Source organism: Lepidochelys kempii, chromosome 5 (assembly GCF_965140285.1).
Source record: "Lepidochelys kempii isolate rLepKem1 chromosome 5, rLepKem1.hap1, whole genome shotgun sequence".
Taxonomy (NCBI): Eukaryota; Metazoa; Chordata; order Testudines; family Cheloniidae; genus Lepidochelys; species Lepidochelys kempii.
Genome location: NC_136384.1, coordinates 100182307 through 100203724, shown reverse-complemented (window position 1 = coordinate 100203724; position 21418 = coordinate 100182307). Strand labels below are relative to the sequence as shown.

Genomic DNA, 21418 nt, shown 5'->3' with positions numbered 1-21418 from the left:
CAATGTATCTTCCCCCAAGTGTACGGCACTTGCAGTCTGCGCATTGAGTGAATTTTCTAAGAATTTACAAGTATAGTTGTTAATGAGTTAAAATGGGCCCTTTTATCTCCTATCAGCCTAGACCAGTGGTTCTCAAAACTTTTTTTTTTTTTCGCAGATCACTTGAAAATTGCTGAGGGTCTCAGCGGCCCACTTAATGATCTTTCCAAATGTGGTTTGTACCATTAGCTATTGTAAAGCGCTTTGGATAAAAGTACTATATAAAAACCCCAATAATAATAAACTTTTTTTGTTCTACAAATAAAAGCACACAACTCCTATTTTAATATCAGTAGTCTTACCTTTCTAATGCGATGGATGTGCCCTCTCCCCCCTGCTGCGGCAGCCCCCGAGCTGGAACTGGGAACGAAGGGGGTCTCTCCCTCACTCCCCTGCAGCAGCAGCCCCCGAGCTGGGGCTGGGAAGGAGGGGGGGTCTCTCCCCCACCACAGCAGCCACAGAGCTGAGGCTGGGAAGGAGGGCCATCTCTCCCCAGCAGCTGCAGCCCTGGAGCTAGGGAAACACGCCTCTTTCTCTGGCTGCCGCAGCCCTGCACATCCCAAATTCCCCCACCCCCTCTTCTCACCCCACTGCCCCCTCCCACCTGCCCCCTATTCTTCCCAAGGCCACTACCTCACCTTACATGTGCATCTTCTCCAGGGTCCAGGCACTTAATTAGTGGAGCCACGCCTGCGCGGCTCCACTAGTTAGGTGGGTGGCCCTTCATTCTCTCATGTGCGGCCACCCAGGGACACACCTTAGAGGAAACTATCCGCAGACCACCTGAATGGAGCTCGTGGACCACTGGTGGTCCGCGGACCACACTTCGAGAACCTCTGGCCTAGGGCATTGCCATCTTCCCTGAGGGCAGCCCACAGCCTAAGTTCAATTGAGAATAAGAAATCGTGGCCATTTTGAAAGAGGGCAGTTCTTTTTGAGTTTCTCTGAAAGAAGAGATTTTATGTGGAATAAGAAAAATTCTAAAGTGTCTTTAAAAATCAACATTACTCTGGGAGTATGAACACTAAAACAGATTAATCATACAGTTATTGCAATTGCGTCACTATAACGGCGTCAAGGGTCTTGGGTGCCTAACTGTGCATTTCTATACCTTACATGTTTACGTTTCTTTTAAGTTTAACTTTAACTCTGAATTTCTGGGTTTATAACGCTTGTGTTTGGGATAATGACAGCAGGTCTGGAATGTATTTTTCCCTAAATTACTGAAATATACTCTCAACCTCAATCCAGTTTTATACCTTTTGCCTTTGAATAAAAGAGATTTTTTTATATGGGACTGTTGCTAGTGGAAATGGAATTTGGATGGCATGCAACTAAAAAAGTAACAACACAAAGATGCCTGCAAAGGACGTAAAAGGTGCAAGATCCAAGTTTTTCCATCAGAAAATTAATAAAAAGATTAGAGAAAGCTACAGAAGTTCCAAAACCTGGCAACAACTCACCTGATGAGTTTCAGAGCAGCACTGATGGTTATAAATGCTGGACATTGTAAGGAGGCTTGAATACAATGGCTCTAGTAGATGGCTCTTGGCTTCAGAATAACAAAAACCTCAGTGAAGTAGAATACTATGTGAAATGAGATCATTTCAATCTGTCCTTCAGTCCATGAGAAGTAAATACTCTTACCGGGAACATTGGCTGTCCAATTCTTTGGTTTCTTAGGAAGCACTGTCTTTCTCCAGAAGAGTCAGACAGCTTCATGGATAATCTCTTTATACATAATCCTATTTGCGGCAGAACAATCTTATCAGTAGCCCACTCTGCAGTCAACAAAAATTCCTTGGATCCCTCACATGAATGGCTCTCAGCTGCACATAAATAGATGATGACCTAATAAAGTTGCTGGTCTCTCCTGAAATCAATGAAGTCTGTTTTCTACAGCCCTTGCAGTATCTCAAAAGGAACAAGTACTATCTGCAGAGGATGCCTATCCACAAACAAGTCAAGCGGCCTGCACGCCTACTTGTGTCAGGTTTAAAAGTGAAATGTATTCCTAACTCTGTAAACTGGCCCTTTGCAACTCGTATGTAAAAATCATGAGATATCATACTAGCAAGTTAATGAGGTTTAGGAATAGTAAATAACACTGTGAGCTTTCAATTTTACAACTTAAAGGAAATGTTCCTTCGCTTCCAGTAACAAAATATGTATAGTCACAAACCAAAAAAATCTTTATTATGATGGATTTAAGTTTGTAAATATCAATGTTTTTAAAAAAGGGATTCATGCATCCGATGAAGTGAGCTGTAGCTCACGAAAGCTTATGCTCAAATAAATTTGTTAGTCTCTAAGGTGCCACAAGCCCTCCTTTTCTTTTTGTGGATACAGACTAACACGGCTGCTACTCTGAAACCTGTCATTAGAAAGTTGTAATTTGACTAAATATAGCCTGGAAGTATGCCATGTCTTAGCTCTGTTCTTTTGTCACACCCATCCTCCTTTTACTGGTGGGAGATTACTCTTGCTCCAATTGTCACACAAAAGAAAAGTAAATGTTCCCCCCCTTGCATATGTGAACTAAAATACTACTGGTTTTTGTTATACGATATAACCAGCAGGCTCCCTTCCGTCCTATATCAGGTACAGTGGTATCTCAGGCTCATCTAGATTGTTGCAAGGTATTGGAATGTCTGTCACCTGTGTCGGATGTACATAGTAAAAACTGACTGCTAGCTTGGGTGAGGCCTCTGGCCACAGCAGAGAGGGTGAATAAGATAAAGAGTGGGATCTCCAGTCCACAGAGTAGTGGACGGGGGAAGAAATCTTCTGTGGCCCATATGAGGAGGGTAACGTGAGGTGTTGTGGTCTATATCCAATACAGGTAAAGGCAAGGTTAGACTTTCACATTAACATTAGTGAATCAATGTCTGAAGTTGCAAAGTCAATTTTTCTTCTACAGTCTCTCTGGTGTATAATACTTCTGCAGATTCAAGTTCTCATTAGAATTTGTTACCCACAAAAAGTTCTTTGAAGACTTAGGGCTTGTCTACATTTAAAATGCTACAGCGGCACAGATGTGTCACTGTAGCTCTTCAGTGTAGACACTACCTGTGCTGACTGGATTCTCCTGTCATCAGCATGGGTAATCCACCTTCCATCGAACTAGTGTTGTCTACACAGGGATTTAGGTCACCTTAACTACACTGCTCAGGGGTGGGGCTCAAGCACTCCCCCCAAAAATATTCATTCAATATTGGTGATCACATCAGCAAACTCTCAGACCTGCCCAATTTGTTTTTGTTTTTTATTGTTGCAAATCTTACCGACAGTAGCGCTCCATTAAATAAAGGAATGTAGCACAGTAAATACATCACAACAAAACAGCTGGCTAAAAAAAAAAAAAAAAAAAAAATCAATCAAACCACTGGAACTGCGTTACAGACAGAGGGTCAGAGACCTGTGACAAAAAAAGTCAGAGGAATTACATTCAATAGATGTGCAGTATCAACATTCCAGGCTCACATATATTTATATATATATTTATATTTATATATAGAGATCAAGTTTAGTGTTTACAAAGAACAATATTGTTACAAATACAATACTATACTTTTCCCAACGCTTTACAATAATTTCTATTCACCCTCTTTACAGAACAATAGTAAAACTTCATATTCTAAGTACTGTGCTAAATATATACAAGAAATCTCACCCACACCATCTTCATAAACAGATTTAATTTAGAAAATTAAAAAAAAAATCTGCATTCAAGAAATACAAACCAAGCCTTAAATTATAAACAGATTCAAACGAGTAAGTGTGAAACCTACCAATAAAAAAATAAAAGGACATTTCATCCTTAATGTAAACACTGAAAAGTTAGTAATATTGTACTAAACAGTGAAGGGACAGCTTTGCAGGACCTTCATGGAAGAGAAGGAATGTAAAATGGTAGGTTATTCCTTTCAACCCATGGACAGTTTCACTCACCTAAAATACTAACATAAACAGCTGGTCTAACATCTTTTAAACATCAGTGGAAAAAACAACAGACTACAGAGGTGTCAACTCTCCCTTTTGAGTTCACTGTATTTCTGAAACTCGCTTTCCCTTTCCAGACTAAGCTCCTGGGGCTGTTTACATTAGGAGCGCATACTCTGTCTGTCTGTCCGTCCGTCCCTGTTCAGAAATCACAATGCATCTGTTGTAATAGAACAATTCACATTCTCCGTGAGGCCCCAATCCGGCACTCACATGTGCAGTCCCAATGAAGTCAATGTGTCATTCAGGTGCCTAAAGTTAAGCACACATGCGTTTGCAGGATAGGGCCCTTAGTTTCTAAGGATCAGTCATTGTTACAGCCCTATAGTCATTTGCATACTGAGGGCTTGGTCCATCTTACACTGAAGTCGATGGAAAGATTCCTCAATGGGAGTTGACTAGAGCCACAAAAGCAGAAAATTAATATGGGAGTTAAAGTTGGGAACCAGCATTGTGGTAAGTATGTCTGCAAGAGTAGCTTTCCACACAGGTAATTTATGGAAAGGCTGCACTGTATATAATCTTCTAAATGACACGTGGTATATATCATATTTACATATATTACTATACATATGGGAAGTTATGAAAAAAATTGTTCCTATGACCTTTATAAACCAGATGCCTGACAATAAAAACTCTACTCACAAGTAATTCACAATCTATTTGCATCTGTCTGATGGCAGAGTAAATACTAATCTGGATTAACACCACCATGCCCTTGTAAAGTTTGTTATTCCACAGATTGGGATTTGATTACCTAACAACAAGAACTGCTGTATGTCAAATAATTGTACAGTACTCATATTCATTTACTACAACAGCTTACTCACCATTCCACTATCTCCCTCAAATAGTTCCAGTATTTGCTGCCAGTTGAAATAAAAAGTTTATCTTCTTTCTCTCCGCTCAGTCCATTGTTTTTGAAGGGAAAATTGGGCCCCTGATCACAAATGGAACTAAGTGATCAGACAAAGGCAGAGTTTTCACAGCTCACTTATTAACGGAAATGCACACACGTATATCTAATCTATGAAATCTCTGGAGACAATTCCAAACGTCATCTCCAGTCTGCAACCACAGTGCTTATATTGCACAGTCCATCCCTCATTAAATGAGAGACTGATGTTAATGGCCATCACCCTCCCGCCCCCCCCCCCCCAAAAAAAAAGAATGAGATTTTTGTTTTGTCCTGCTCCAGTATTTTCATCACATTAAATCTTTGTGTCATAATAAGATACAGCAAAAGCTGCTACTTTTGATAAATTTAAAGGCATCCGACTGGTCTAAATTCACAGTTATATATGAGTTTAAATGTGAGTACACAGGACTAATGGAACACAACTACTGTACATGAATAGAGAGGTCTCTCTTTCTGGAAAGAGGAGCGTCACTACTACTATTACTATCTTCTTCCCCTCCTCCCCCAGCTCCACTCTCCAAAATTTATAGACCACACAAATCCTTGATGTCATGCACCCCACCACAACGTTTTTGAACCCTCTTCTTCATTGTACAAGTACATAAAAACCCTTTAATGTCCTACAAATGGAGAACCATCAATTAACTTTTATATATATACACTTTACAAATAAATTAATTTCTCCTCATTCCCATCCGACCTCCCCCACTGTTATCCAGATCATGAGCAAAAGAAAAAAAAAAGTAATTAAAAGTAAACAGTCTTTGGACCAAAGATATGTTAATACTGGCTCAGAGTAATAAAACTACTTACAACTGTATGTAGACCTATTTTTGTTCAAATTTCATAAATATCAAGCACATAGTTTTAAATATATATATACACACACCCCACACTCACCAATGAGAAATTGTGTATTTAAGAGTTTTAAAAATTTAGATTTTCAGCAAAAGCCCCCAAAATATAATTCCTGCTTTATATATACAGGCCACTTAACATTCTCCTACCTCTGAGTAGGGAGGGGGATATAAAAGATGTCCTACATCTAAAAATGAAGAAAGATTTTTTGGGTGGGGAAAAAAAGACTCTCATACCTGCGTGACCAAATGGTGAAAGTACCTCCTCTAATACGCGCTAGTGAGGACAATGACACACTTACGCATTTCAGCAACATACAAACCACCTTTGAGGTTACATGATCCTGAAGAATCAACATTAAAGACAATTAAAAGGTGTGCATTTGAATTATGAGTTTTACCACAACATCACTTACTCATTAACTCATTCTTCATAGGCTTTTAACATCTCCTTTAGGGCAAAATTATCCCCTTGGTTCTCTGCTCTCCCTGTGTATGTTGAACTCTTTCTTGGTAATGTTACGCTCAGTGCACACACAGAGAAAAAAGTATAATGGAGTCAAAAATCTTCTATGTGGAGTCCAAGAGGAGAACTTTACCCTGTGGTTTGATCTGTTTGTAAAGCAAGCTTTCTAATTTAGCAATAGTTAATGTATTTGTGTTGTCGAGTGATGGCCACAGAAATACAACTGATGACGGAGCTTGAAGAAGTGCAATCAGTCCTTTGTTAAACTAGCTGTGAATAACTAATTTTTCTATTCTGTGAGGAATTACATAAAGCTTAACTTGTAAAAAGATGCAACAAAAAAAAGTCTAATGGAAATTTTTTTCCCTGTACACAGCAAAATGTTGGAGAGAGACAGAGAAGAGAGAGAGAGAGAGAGATGTCTCTGCAGACACAAAAATGCAGTACTAGAAACACAACCACCGACGAGGAGAAACATCCTCCATGCACGTTGTGAAGGTGAGGTATCGGCCTCAGATGTAAACTGGCTGCTCCTGAGCAGTCAACAATCTGTACATGGCCGCTGGCATGGTCTTCATATGAATCTGCGTGGAAACAAAACAAATCAGTCAATGCTCCTCATACACATGATGCAACGCTTTGGAAATAAAAGGGTTTGTGTGCTTTCATGCTTAGAAGGTATGTATGTGTAAGGGAGAAAATGGCCCAAGACGAGGAGAAGGAAGTAGCTGCAGCGACATAGTACAGGGGAAAGATGTAACCAGTGAGTTTTTATGCCTCTGCTAAGGTTTATTGCAGCGCAATGCTGAGAGGTGTTGAGTTCTTGCAAACCTTGCTTAGGTTAACAGAAACTGTGGGCACTCAGCACCTCTTACGCAGGCTTTCTATTAGAAACTATGAAATCACTTTAACAATAAAGCCTGGTTTATCCTTTTCTCATTTCCAGTATTTATATTTGGATGGTGGTAGGCAGCGAGAGGCAATGGTGCTGAAATGTGTAATATCATCCATCCAGTTCCTACCTCACCAACAGCATTTGAGAGAATGTGAACGATCTTTTCATGGGGTGTTGCTACAACGCTCTGTCCGTTGATTTCAATGATCCGATGGCCCACTCGTACTCCTCCTCGCTCTGCTATACCTCCTCTCATAAGGCTACAGATCTTGAAAGGAACGGACAAAGTTACCAATGTAAGAATGTTAAATTGTAAAACAACAGAGGTTTGTTCACAAATGACAAACTCAACATTTAAATAAACAAGTCTCCAAAGTGTAAAAGAGTTCTTTTTTAAAATACAGTGAAACACAAATCAGGGTAAAATGGACTAGAGTAACTGTTACAAAGTCAGTACTCGGCTTATAAAACATAATGAACACCACCTCCTCTAGGTGCACAAAAAACAAACAAAATAATTTGGCCATTGAAAATTACTAGTATTAACCCTTTGGACACTGGCATTTTGAAAATTTAGGAGATTGCATAGGTCCATAGTCTCTAAAGGGTTTAGAATATATGCCTTTGACTTTCGCTGATTGTAAAGAAGACTCTTTCTTATAAGACCTTTAATGGCTCAGTTAGATATACAACTAATGTATGTAGCCTGTGAACAACTTGCCCCTTTTGGTTCTTTAGCTTAAAATATCTCTCCTATTCCTACGGTTGACTTTATACTCTAATATGACAAAGTATCTTTTCCTGCTTTTGACTTGGAAAGGAGGATCAGCCATAGGGGAAGTAATCAATTTTCTGATAAGTCAGTTTTTATGTCTTACAGTCAGAATGTGTGCATAGCCATTGATGAGCCGAGAAGTTTGCAAAAAAATTTCACAGCTATAAAAAGCATCACAGTAGAAACCCAAGGATTGTGAAAGCTACTTACGATCCCATTCTGTACACTGAAACCCAGCTGATATCGGAGGTCAGGTCTTCTGATCAAGACAGTGGTTACTGGAGGACATCTCACTATATTCAGTTTAATCCGGGCCTGGTTTTTCAAACCCTTTAAAAAAATATATATACACCATGACAACTATGGGTGCAGGTGGGCTGAAACAGCTGAAAACTGGCACTGAAATAAAATAATAGTTTGAATGCTAACTTGGAAATAATACTGAACAAGCAGTTTGCTATGTATTCATCATTACAAAGTAGGATTCCTAATAAGTACCAGATACAAGCAATATGACAACCTGTTAACTGAATGATGCAATGTCAACCTCTAGTTGTCAACATTTTGACATGGTCATTTTAAACTGCCAAGAAATTAGATTCCTGTGGGCAATTTCTTTATTTTGGAACACAGAACGTTGTTCTACAGAAAGCTGGGGGGGGGGGGGTAGAAGTAGGTCTGTGCAATTAAGCTGAAAACTGTCACATATTTTGTTGTAAAAATAAAGTCTTAAATATGCACTTAAAATAGCTGCAAACAGGTACCTTTCCTGGATATGCGCATTCAATTCTGTAATGCAAAAGGCAGAACTTACTTAAGTCCTGCCCATTGAATGCTTGTATAAGCAACATTCAGAGACTCCCTCATTCTAAACTGAGAATATCACATTCAACCTGCAATCTTGGTTAACCACAACAAAGCACTATCAAAATAGAAGATGACTGCATATGTCTGACCCTTACATGGTTTGAAGTTCTCACCACTCTTTCCTATAGACCAACCCACCTAATCTTCTCTGTCTTTCTCCCAGAGTTAAAGTCTCTTTTTTTTCCTGTAAAGTGTCCAGAACGGAACATACATTTCTCTACACTAGAATACTGTGTAAACATCCAGGCAACACACAGACAACCTCCAACAATCACAATTCCCCCCCAAAAAAGAAGAGCTATGTTAATGCCTGAGAAACTTGTGGCTACTTTTAACATTCCAGTATCTGTCTGATTTACTCAAAGAGTAAAATCCTGGTCCCATTAAAGTCAATGGAAGCTTTGCAATTGAATTCAATGGGACTAGGGTGTTACTCATAGTCTGAAAAGATTTCCTGATCTGTACAGGGAGTTATACTAAAGTTCTCAACCTTTCAAATGTTTTTTTCTTGCTGATTTTGTAGGACCTCTCTCTACAAGACCCAGTACTTGAGTGTCTGTGCCATTGTGCTGGGGCAAATAGCTTTGGAACAACCCCAGAGTGCATGGCAGTCCATTACTAAGCAAGTAGAGAAGCCAAAAATGAGGAGGAAATCTTCATTCACCTATCTGTAGGGGTAAAAGGTTGAAGTGGCGTGGGATAGCAGGGGAAGGGAGGGAGGACAAATCTGAACTGAATCAACCAGCTTCCCTTCAGCGACCAGGTTAGTTTGGAAGTCAGTCCATGCCTTTGTTCTAATACAGAAGATGCCCGAAGCCAACCTGCTAAGTCTAAGACGTTTTTGTTAATTGATCCTTATTGATCTACAGACATAACCCACTGTTCTTTTTAAGGGGAAGTAACCAAGGCATCCCTGTTGGGCTAATAGTGTTCATACTTACTGTTTCTACTAGTATGCAGATGCAATCAAGTGCTATTTAAAACGGCCTCTTAAACTTCTCTCTCTTTTAATGGAGGAAAGAAACTGGCTATATTAAATTTGATTCTAAGTAAGGAAGGGGGTGCTTACTTGGGAGCTTATGTTAAGTACAGATCCATTCAACCCTCTCACCCACCGCCACAAGAGGGTCTATTTGCCTGACAACTATGTCTAACTGCCTATTTATATTTATGGCAGTTGTATGCACCCACTCAGGGGTGGGAGGACAAACCGTGAGGAAAGAGTGGCAAAGCATTTCATTTCTTTGGTCTCTGCATAGCACTGCACTCAGCATGGCTTGTTAATCAAGGCAACACAGGCTGGCTATAAGTGAGCACGCTGCTTTGGGAACCAAAGCAAATGAGATTATGAAGTGAGAAGAGGCAGTTCCACAGCCAGCTGGCTCTCAGCAAAACACAAGGCCCACTGTATTTTTTGCTCTACTTCATTCCATTTACTTCCATGTATTTTATTTACTGTCTGCGATGCATACACTAATCACAATCAGTGATCATCGACATACCATAGGGCAATCGGCCTTTATGGACTACATACACAGAAACAAGCAAATAGTAAGTATCCAGTTTGCATTCATTTGTGGCAAGTATGTGTGTTTGCAACTCCAAGTGTGCACTGCACACGTATTTTTGCATGCTCCTTTTTAAAAGAAAGAAACACGGGCTCCTAGTGAGCAATTTCTAAATTTTACAGAAATAATGCAACCCTTAAACATAGTCAGTTCATAATATTTTATATGTTGGGAATCCATGCCAATAGCAATAGAAAAAGTGCTATACTAGATTAGTCCAGGGGTCCATGCACACCAGATGCTTGAGAAAAAGGTGAAAGCAACATAAAACATGGAACAGCCATTCCAAACAGGAAGTTTTTTCCTAATCCCGTCAGTTAGCACTTAGTTTATGGTTGATTAGTATGAAGGTTTGGATCCCTCATTTAAAAAAAAAATCCTCTATGATTGTGAGTATTCTCATTATTCACATAAACATCCAATTTTTTGTACAGTAGCCTGGTTCATAGCATGCTAAGGAATTTTTGCAATGGTAAGATCTTTGCACATTCTCTGAATATCTATTTTGGCCGATAATATACATACTGCTGGCCATTAATCTTGTCCTTCCAAGGAGAAGATGACCCATACGTTTGCAATGCTTTAGAGCAATCTAGCTGGATCTGTTCATACATTAGTTCTGAATCACATGCAATATATATAATATACATCTTTTTTTGCATGTGATTCAGAACTGATGTATGAACAGCTCCAGATAAGTTTGCTGAAAAGAACTGCAATCTATGGGTCATCGTCTCATTGGAAGGACAAGATTAATGGCCAGCAGTCCCCATGACAACAGCCAAATGTGGCAACAAAAACGGGACCGAAGCATGTGTATCAGAATGAGATCTCCATAGCAACGAGATAGTGGCGGTGCTCTTGTTGGAGAAGCAACCAGGGGGATTCTCAAGACACCATCGCAGCCGTCCATTTGGAAGGACTCTGGAAGAGGAGGAGTGCGCTGAAGCAGACATTTTGTATGCCAGGCCTGCAAATAATTACACTTTTGGAAATAACTGGTGTGGGATGGGGAACAAGCAGAATAAAAGTGAGAACAGTAAGAGGTCTGGTAACAAAATAGCTGGTTCAGGTTGGTGTAAATGGAATTCCTTAACAATTGCACCTCTCTATGCCAGCTACAGACCCTTGCCCTCAAGGTAGGAATTTAGCCCCAGGAAACACAAGGCTATTTTTGGTGTCACCCCCTTTCCTTTCAGGTGGGAGGAGACTTAGTTTTCAGCTGTGATCTCCTTAGTTGCCGCAACATCAGCAGAGGCTAAATCAAGCCCTGGCTTCCATCTTGGTGAGATCCTCTAGTTTTGCGCTTCCAGGGCAAAGGATGCAGACAGTTTCTGTTGCTCCAATCTTCCTCCATCTGCAGATTAGATCTTCAATCTGAAAGCGTCATGAATATGCCAGCATAATCCTGGGCTGAATTTGTCCTAATCATTAAGAAACAGTCTGAGCTTGGAATATGTAATTACATTTAAAGAGGGCCTGGGTAAAGGGAATAAAGCAGCTATAACATCAAGTTTCTAGGTATCCAAGGTAAAAAGCAACAGAAAGTTGATTTATTAGACATACGTTTTTTTCAGGAAACCAGGCTGCTTTTACCACGGTTTGACTGTATTACACTCAGACAAGGAGTAATGGTCAGAACACATTAAATGTTCACGTGCTAGACTGTGTATTTTCAGATACACATATTTTAAATCTTTGTAGCAATTTTTTAGTTCAAGCGCTAAGAAACCAACCACAGCCTACACACAATTTGGAAGGGGCACACAGACATTTATTTTGTGAACTACTAGACAAAATAATTTTATTTCAAAACAATCTAAAGAAAATCTGGCAAGAACTCAGCAAAACGGAGTATAAATCCAACTTTACTCTGCATTTTGCTGGGTTGTTTTACAGAAGAATTTATCGATGTCAGATGTACTATTTCAGTATGTGACCTACCAACCATGTGGTGCAGCAAGTTGTAGGGTAGCTATTTGTTTCAATTTAGTTGTGCCTATGACATTCTCAATGGATGCAGCGTTTTCTTTCCATGAAACAGAAATCATTAAATACCCGTTCTCTTATAAATTGCAGCTACTCCAGAAGTAGTTCTTTTCCACTTGACATGCCTGCTTTTTGCAATCACATACTCATGTAAATTAGAGGAAACTTGTCCCAATTAAATGTCCCATAGCGTTACTAGGTTGAAATAAAAATGTACACTTCAAAATATTCACAAGTTAATGCCATAATCATGTAGAAGACAAACATGTTTTACAGTTTAAAAATATAAATTATCCAATTACTACATTTGTTTTATCAGTCTTAGCACTCTGGGTCAAATTCAAAGATCCTTTTCTTCAGTCCTTACTGAAGCTAGGCTCCAGTTGACCTCAATGGAAGTTTTGCTCAAGACTGAGATATGGCTTCAAGATCTGGCCCTTTTTCTCTGAATAGTTTTGCACTTTGTGAATGATGAAACACAAAGTAAGGCCAGGGTGGCAAAGATGGTCTTGTGATTAAGGCCCAGGATTGTGGGGGAGCCAAGCTTCTATTCTCAGCTCACCATAGACATCTTGTGTGAACTTACGCAAGTCAAAGCTCTGCATTTTCATTTCACCCTCTGTAAAATGGGGATGATATTAATATTTCCCACCTCACAGGGGCCTACAAGGCTTTATTAATTAGACTTTGCAAAGTGCTTTGAGATCATCGGATACAAATTGCTATACAAATGCAAATTATGAGTGTTTTTAGAGAACGTCTTTAATATACATCTTTATTGTCTTCCACTATTCCCATACAGTTTTTAAATGTGTAACATTTAAGAACATTCCCTGTACCTTTATAATACTCTGGCACGTTGAGAGTGGTAAGCCGACTAAGCTGGTACCATTAATTGACATGATCTGATCTCCTATGTTCAGCTTTCCCGACTTCTCTGCTGGTCCTCCATGCATCATGTTGGCTATAATAACTGTGGGCAAGATGGATCCCCAGCCAGATTCCACAATCACGACACCTAGAATTTCTCCCTTTTGCTTTTCAATGTAAACCTGAATTAGGAGATAGAAATATCGTTTCAAACTGATATTATTCTCAGCTACAGAATACAGCCTGTGTGGACACATACATAAATATCAGGGGTGGGCAAACTACAGCCCAGGGGCTGCATCCGGCCCTTCAGACATTATAATCCAGCCCTTGAGCTCCCATCAGGGAGAGGGGCTTGTCCCACTCCAGCTAGGGAACAGGGTCGGTGGCTTGCCCCACTCTGCATGTGCCATGGCTCCACGCGGCTCCCGGAAGCAGCGGCATGTCCCTCCTCTGGCTCCTATGCATAGGAGCAGCCAGGGGGCTCCGCACACTGCCCCCACCCCAAGCACTGCTTCCGCAGCTCCCTTTGGCAGGGAACTACGGCCAATGGGAGTTGCAGGGGCGGCACCTACGGACAGGGCAGTGTGCAGAGCCGCCTGGCTGCGCCTCCACATAGGAGCCAGAGTCGGAACATGCTGCTGCTTCTGGGAACTGCTTGAGGTAAGTGCCACCAGGAGCCTGCAACCTGACCCCCTCCCACACTCCAACCCTGTGCCCCAGCCTTGATCTCCCTCCTGCCTGCCAAACCCCTCGGTCCCAGCCTGGAACACCCTCATGCACCCCCAACCCCTCATCTCCAGCCCCATCCCAGAGCCTGCACCCCCAGCCAGAACCCTCTGCCCCCCCCACAGACCCCAACCCTCTGCCCCAGCCCAGAGCCCCCTCCCACATCCTGAACTCCTCATTTCTGGTTCCACCCCAGAGCCCGCTCCCCCAGCCAGAGCCCTCATCCCCCTTCCGTACCCCAACCCCCAATTTTGTGAGCATTCATGGCCCACCACACAATTTCCATACCCAGATGTGGCCCTCGGGTCAAAAAGTTTGCCTACCCCTGATAACACATAGACACCAATACAGAAACACACACAACCTCTTTGTTTCTTTCTCACTCCAAGGCAAAAACAATGAAACAGATGTGTTAACAAATTTCTAATTTATTTCTAGCATGAAATAAGTCAACATATTAATGATCAGCTAGTTACTCACCCCTCCAGCAGAACCTGCAGTGACTCAACCCTCTGGCATGCTGCAGCAGCCTATTCCCCACCAGGGCCCAGATCAGATAGCCCCAAGGCACAGGTATTTCAGCTTCACAGCAAGTTAGTCAAGCCTGCCCTCGATCCGATCCTATCCCTGTGCTGGTTCCTGCCCCCTGCTTTGTCCATGCCCTGTCCTGAGGCTGCTCCAGCTCGCTTCTGACCCTGCTCTAGCCCTGCCCCCGACTCCTGACCCCCAGGTCCCTGGACTGACTCCACCCAGCTTCAATCTTTGGCCTGCTTCCTGATTCTGAGTACGATCCTGATTTGGCTTGTCTATGGACTCTGACCCATGGACTATCTTCAGTTTCAGTGCTGTCCTCAGCTCTTTCCCGACCCTACGACCAGCTTCGACCACCACTCCAGCCACTAGGTCTGACCACGTAGACCCCAGGGCCTCACAGGAGGTGGTGGTGATGGGGTGGTGCAGGCAGACTACAACAGTGAGAATGTGCTGGAGACTGGATTACATACCCTATACACTGCAATGGTACACTGGTTCATCTTTATTAATAAAACAAGCAAAAAAATATACTGCTTTAAAACAAACCTGGAGACAAATGCGTTCACCAACCCTAATGTCTCCATAAAACGTATGTTATTTGTTAAATCAACAGCTTGTTTTAAGTTCCTTTTACTGATGTGCAGTGTCCCACATATTTGAAAATTGTCTGGTAAAACAGCACAAAACAGATGGCAAATCACTGTAACACTGATGAACCTCCGGGTTCCCTGTTCACTCTTCAAACAGAATTGCCACTGAGTGTCTTACCGGGGAGAAGAGTGCTCTAGGCTGACCTGAAGAAAGTCATTTATGGGAAACGCTAATGGCTTTCTAATTGCTCCCAGTATTAGCTTGCATTTGGGACAGACCAGCCTAATGCTACTATAATCAGAAGACTGGGACATACGTCTTTGCAGTTTTCAGACTTGGAAAAGTGAATGAGGTCATCATTGTACATGTCTTGGGTGTTGAGCAGGTCACTGTACTCCTTCTGGCTTAGGTCTTCTGGATTTATTCCATTTGCCCTCAGGAATTCCTGGTAGGCCACACTAAATGCTTGACCTATGGATTGTGCAATCAGCTGTGCCTGCAGCAGTTCCCCCAAAAAGGAAAGGAAAATATCAAATACATAGCATTGCTGATGGTCTTGTTCGCTGACGCTTGAAGTTATGATCATGCTGTAAATAGTTCCCCCATATTAATAAGCCACTTCAATCAATTCCAGTTTTTTTTCCTTTAATATCATTTATAACACTAAAGACCAGGTTCCAACTTGTCCTGTATTAGTTTATTTTGATTTCTGTGTGAATAAAAAGAACCTCTATCCCAAGCTCTAGGAACTGGACAAAAATTACTCACACACACACACACACAAAAGCAACAACAAAAAATCCACAACAATCTTATCCTCGACCTATACGATTATTTAATTCAGCAAAGCAAGTTGTTACAACTTTAAAGGAAGAGTAGTGGGCCTTCCTTTCACTGATGAGAACTGCTGAAGTAAACACAAAGAAATCCTTCCTTCATTGTTTGACAATTAGGCTGGAGAACAAGAACACTATATTACATTAGCTGTCTTGGATGCCTATTGGGTAACACAGGGCACAATAACTGGGCTCTCTGCCCTTTAGCCACAAGCAGTATCATCATTCTCTTACAAGCCAGCATTACATGAACACACCTATAGGAAAAATATGACTCTTAAAAGAATATTTGTTCCTCTTTTTTTCTTTTGAAGTCACCCTGTTTATATTTGTATCTGCTACCTATTGTCCATCTGATAAAGGCTGACTATATTAAACTACTCTCAAACTGGTGCAGATCTCATTGATGACAACAGATGATCACTGGCACTTAAGAGGATGTGGTCACAATTACACACGCGTGCGCACACAAGTATGTTGGGCCACATTTTCATAAGAGTTCAACTCTCATTTAAGCACCAGAATAAATTGATAGATTTTGGGCACTGAGCTCTTTTGAAAATCTGGCCCCAACTGTAGATGCTGAGTAGCTGGGAATCTAGCACTGAGATCTTTTGAAAATTTGTTCCATCATCAATAATTTAGTCTCCATTGCTTAAAATATCTTATTAGAAACTCAAAAATAAACTCTTTCCCTATCGATTGTCCTTTTCCATTTAAGTATTTAATTCCCCATCTTCCTGTGTTTAATGGAGCTGAAATTAAAACACCACTTTAATTGTTTGGGCACAGAGTTCGTAGACCATAGTACTATAAATTTGGAAGAAATTATGTTAGTTAATTGCTCCTGCAGAAGCAGCAGAAAGAGTCACATAGTTTCTTGTGATTATTGCTTGAACATGTCAGTCTCTCTAGGATTTGCACGTTATATTCCTCAACAGATTAGGGCAATTTAAAGCAGGGACAAGTTTTGGCCAGCATCCCAGTGTTTGATGATGTAATGATTGCCAGTTAGCTGTTGGGTAGAGTAAGATCATTCTAAAACTAAACGCTTATGGGGCTACCTAACTGTCCTTCTGGAGAAGAGAAAATGAGATTATAATACACACAAACAGACACAAGATTAAGATAATATACCCTGTGGAGCGTCAGGGCTCTTTACTTCTAATAGATAAAGTTACGATTTTTTGCTAGCTCTGTATTTTTTCCAATTTATTTTGAATTCTTAATCAGAACTTTTGCAGAATAGTTGAAATAATGTCATGTAACCCAAAACCACTGATCATGTCTCCTCAAATGTCTCAAAATACTGTCAGACCACCTGACTGACTGACTGCTGATATGTTTTTCATCTCCTGACATTTAGGACTTTCCAAGCCAACATTTACTCATGGGGGGATGATCATGATCTGCATAAATGTGACTTAATTAAACCTCATTAGGTGACACTTGTGACTTCAGAAGGGGAGTGCCCCATTCTGATTTGCCAACAAACTCCTAAAAAGTAGCTCTAAGGGGTAGCAGCCAGCCTGGTCATCACCACCTTCATAAGCTGAAGGAAAAGAAAAATTGCTTCTGTCCTCTTGCCATGTGATGCCACCATGCCTGATAAAGAGACCTATGCTTCCTCTGCCCTCAGTTGGTCAATGTGGGCTACAAGTCTAGAAATGCTCAACATCTATGTTTTTGACATCTATAAGCAAGCAGCCTATAACCAGCCAGCAAGTCCAATTGACAACCAGATGAGCAGAGAAAGCCACTGACTGAACTTTTTTCAACCATATACCAGTTTCCTGGAGTTGAAGCAAATCACAAGAGTCACAACAGCCATCCTGTATAAGTATCACCTTTGTTTGTTTTTCTTTTTCCGATTTTCATTAGTAGAGGAATGCCTCTACCTCAGTATTCTTGCACTTGTCTTTCTTTTTAACTCTAGCAGGTGACTGGTAGCAGGTCTGTGCATGTGGACAGAACCCACAGAATTTATCTGAGAGCGGTGCCTATGGAATAGTTTCTCAAAGACCTAAAAACAGACCTTGGTTTAAATAACTTTGCTGTCTAAAAGATCTCACACACATACATTATAAGGGTTGGGAGGTGTTATTTTCACCTAAATGTAACCAGCTGTGTTATTCTGAATTGTTTTGGAAAGTCTCTATAAACCTATGTTCAGGGGGCAAGGAAAATAAATAGATCATCACCTAACCACTCATCATTTGGGCAGGCTACGTTAACTAGCAGAAGAGCTGTAGTCTAAACATTAATTTCAATGTAGGAGTGATCTGACCCTCCCTGTAGCAGTCATCTGACTGAAATAAGTTTATCAGTTGCCACTGAAATTGAAAATACCTTATTATTCTGCAGGCTGACAGCTAAACAAGATATGCTGACTTCCCATATTCCTAGATAAAGTTCACAAAATCATTATCTTATTCAGTATTAACATGATAACAAGATTAATTTATTATTTGATATTAATAAATTTTATTTTAAATTTGATTTGCCCATGTGTTTAATTTTATTTTACATTTTTTCTTTAGTTATTTAGCATAGTTAAAAAAATTACATAAAATTGGAGAATTGTGTGGACTGATGTATCTTCCCCAGATGTTAGGGCCTCGAACAGCGAGGACGCAATGGTAGATAACAGAGACAACTTAGTATGCCACCTAGTGGTGGACCACAGAACCTGCCTTCTATAGTCCTCACAGTGTCATGGACCCAGTTTAATTGGCTAACTTAAAATGGGTTTACAGATGCTTTGCATCTTTCAAAGCAGCGTAAAGCACAATGTTGACTCTGGTCCTGAATCTACAAATTCAACTGAGATTTTCATAAATTGAATAAGTATGGACAAGGTATATACCCTGCCACTACAGGTGTCTGCTTGGAGGTATCTGCATGCAGGCCACTTCAGAAGTATACATATATTACATCACTGACTGGGTTTCCTAAAATGCTTTCAGCATATCCTTCCAACTGCAGCATCCTCAAGGACAAGAAAGGCCTAGCTGCATAATCCTTATGACATGCATTTATGATCCTAGCAGCAATGTTCATGGGTACAAGTCCCCCTGGAAACAAGTTACTGTGACGGATGCTGACTCTCAGGGGCAGATCCTCAGCTGGTGAAACTAGCTGTGACAGCAGCCAATATTTGCCCTTTAATGTCTGTTAAAGGTATTACATTAAGAACAAAACTAAAACACATAAAATGAAAATCTGTGTTTCTAAATGCAGTTTCTTATTTAATAATGACAACCAACCAAAAAGGACCCAATATGCAAAAGGCAGAAAAGTGCCTCTTTTTAGATGAATTCTTTTTATGTAACTAAAAATCAAACAGGACCATCAACCACAGACTTCAATCCTATCCTGACAAATGGGTATCATATTCTCAAGCATAACAAAGTAATGAAATAAAATAGCTCCTTACATCCTCAGATTCAAAGACATGGCAAATCATTTTGTATTGCCTCTTCCCATCCTGAGAGGGGTGAGATGCCTCCACATTGTCCTGGGAATTAGATCGAGGCATTCGCCGCCGAGCCATCAGCACAACGATATTTCCTATATCAGCAATGTAGGAAATGGTCCTCAGAGGATGATCCATCATAGTTTCCTGAGGAAGAGAAATCCTGAGATTAGTGCTCGCTTTGAGCAAATGCTTAGCATGCTTTTGGCATCATGTAAATAGATACTAACAATGTAAGAACAACTGGCAGGTGTCAGTTCCACCAAATGAACTGAAATTCCCATTAAGAAAAAATTAATGGCTATTGTATTTACTGGGTAAAAGAACTCCAAATACAAAGACCCAGATCAGAGGGTTTTAACATGCACTACACAGAGGATTAAGGACTTGGAATTAGCTACCTCAGCCAAACTGTCTAAGCATTATAGTGAAAAATATCTGAGAGACACTGAGAACACACATATTAATGGCACTAGACTATCTGAAATGCTGTACTGTGATACCTTTCAATAACAGTTCAATAGAGAGTGAACCACTACTACAATATTGACAAGGTCCAACCCTGACAAGGGCACATCTTTGCCTATACCTGTGTGTCTGCATTCAACACTTTTATTCTCTGCGTAGAGATAAAGAGGTCCACCTCAGTCATGGGCTGAGATTCACCTTCTGGGGCCTGCAAATAAAATGGATTAGAGTCAGCAAATGCATCAGAGAACAGCCTTAATAATGATGTTAGATCACAAACAGGGGCGCATCAAGACACAGTCACCAGAACAGCAATGCAAAACAGAGTATTAAATTGCAGAAGCTAAAGATAAACACAAAGATATGGAAACTATATATAGGGATGAAAGTGTGTTAGATTCAGTATTATTTATAAAACTGTTAATTCCATTCAAACTCCCTACCCTCTTTCTGATCAAATGAAGTTATAACCAACTGCAGCATGAACTGTATAATCATTCCATGGAAATCAAAATGATTTTCATTTTAACATGAATGCCATATTAAAAAAGGCTTTTCGCATGAGCAATGTACAGGACTAAGGGCAATTCTTGCCTGCAGGATTTCTACAGGATTCTAATTATTACAGTGACTGCTCAGGCTAGTGAGAAAAAATGTACACATCAGGTGCAGATTAAGCAATTATAATGCAGTTCTGGTAAGAGGGTCTTTATGGTCAGACAACAGAATATTAAAGCACTAACCCACTCCAGAAGATGTACATTTGTAAACATATAGAGCAAATGCTTGCACTTTAAAATGCATCAGATTTGTTCCACGACACCTAAGAACTCCATGAACAAAATTGACTCATATTTTAGTAATCTCAATGTATAAAGTGAGTGTACATATGTAAACTTTTTTTTTTGCATCCAGCAATTTGACACATCTGTAAGTTAACCAAAAATAGTCTTTAGAAAGGGATAAAATAAGTCATTTCTTTTTAATATGCCATTTTATAGAATTAAAACCTTTACCATGTCATTCCTGTTTATTTGGTAGGTATTTCTGGGTTCGGTCTGTTTACATTTGATAAATCCAATATTTACCCTCGTTCTAACATGAAATGGCTAATGATAAGCAACAAAAAATGGCCAACCAGGCAACCGATCTTTGGGAAATGTCAACTTGTGTGGTGACTCTGAAATAAACCTGAACAAAAACTTGCTGGATGCAGAAAATAAAAACACAAAATCAAAAGTAAGAAAGGCAAAAAATAGAATAAAAATAAAAATAAACAGGCATAACATCAAGCTGATGGAGGTTGTACTGCACCTTCTTCCTGCTTTTGGCTAATTTCTGGGCCATCTGCTTAGCATGGAATAAACAGAGATAGGAGAATGGTTAGAGAAGAATTTGCAGAGACTCAAGTCAAGCAGGGATCTACACACTAATGTCCAGGATTTGTCTAGTAACTGGTCTAGGTTAGTCTCTGGTTGGATTTCTCTCTTTCGTTCTGGTTAAAAAAAAAGAGTTTCACGTTTAACACAATAGGTTTT

General features: G+C 40.3%; 1 protein-coding gene across 6 annotated transcripts in view; it reads right to left on the bottom strand.

Annotated features, from left to right (window-relative positions):
- Positions 1-21418, bottom strand: part of APBA1 (amyloid beta precursor protein binding family A member 1) — a 97792-nt gene that overhangs the window by 41222 nt on the left and 35152 nt on the right. For 3 of the 6 annotated variants that reach the window (XR_012159082.2, XR_012159080.2, XR_012159079.2), the window contains exons 5-12: positions 21195-21227; positions 20002-20088; positions 19374-19559; positions 15418-15597; positions 13217-13429; positions 8164-8283; positions 7306-7446; positions 6234-6867 (exon numbers count right to left, since the gene is read on the bottom strand). Coding sequence is in view for 2 of the 6 variants with exons in the window: in XM_073345184.2 (XP_073201285.1) it covers positions 6796-6867; positions 7306-7446; positions 8164-8283; positions 13217-13429; positions 15418-15597; positions 19374-19559; positions 20002-20088; positions 21195-21227 (1032 nt within the window). In the remaining 4 variants the exon portion in view is untranslated. Of the gene's footprint in view, positions 1-3391; positions 4982-5197; positions 6868-7305; positions 7447-8163; positions 8284-13216; positions 13430-15417; positions 15598-19373; positions 19560-20001; positions 20089-21194; positions 21228-21418 lie in introns of those variants that run through there. The other 3 variants (XR_012159081.2, XM_073345184.2, XM_073345185.2) reach the window with 3 other exon arrangements.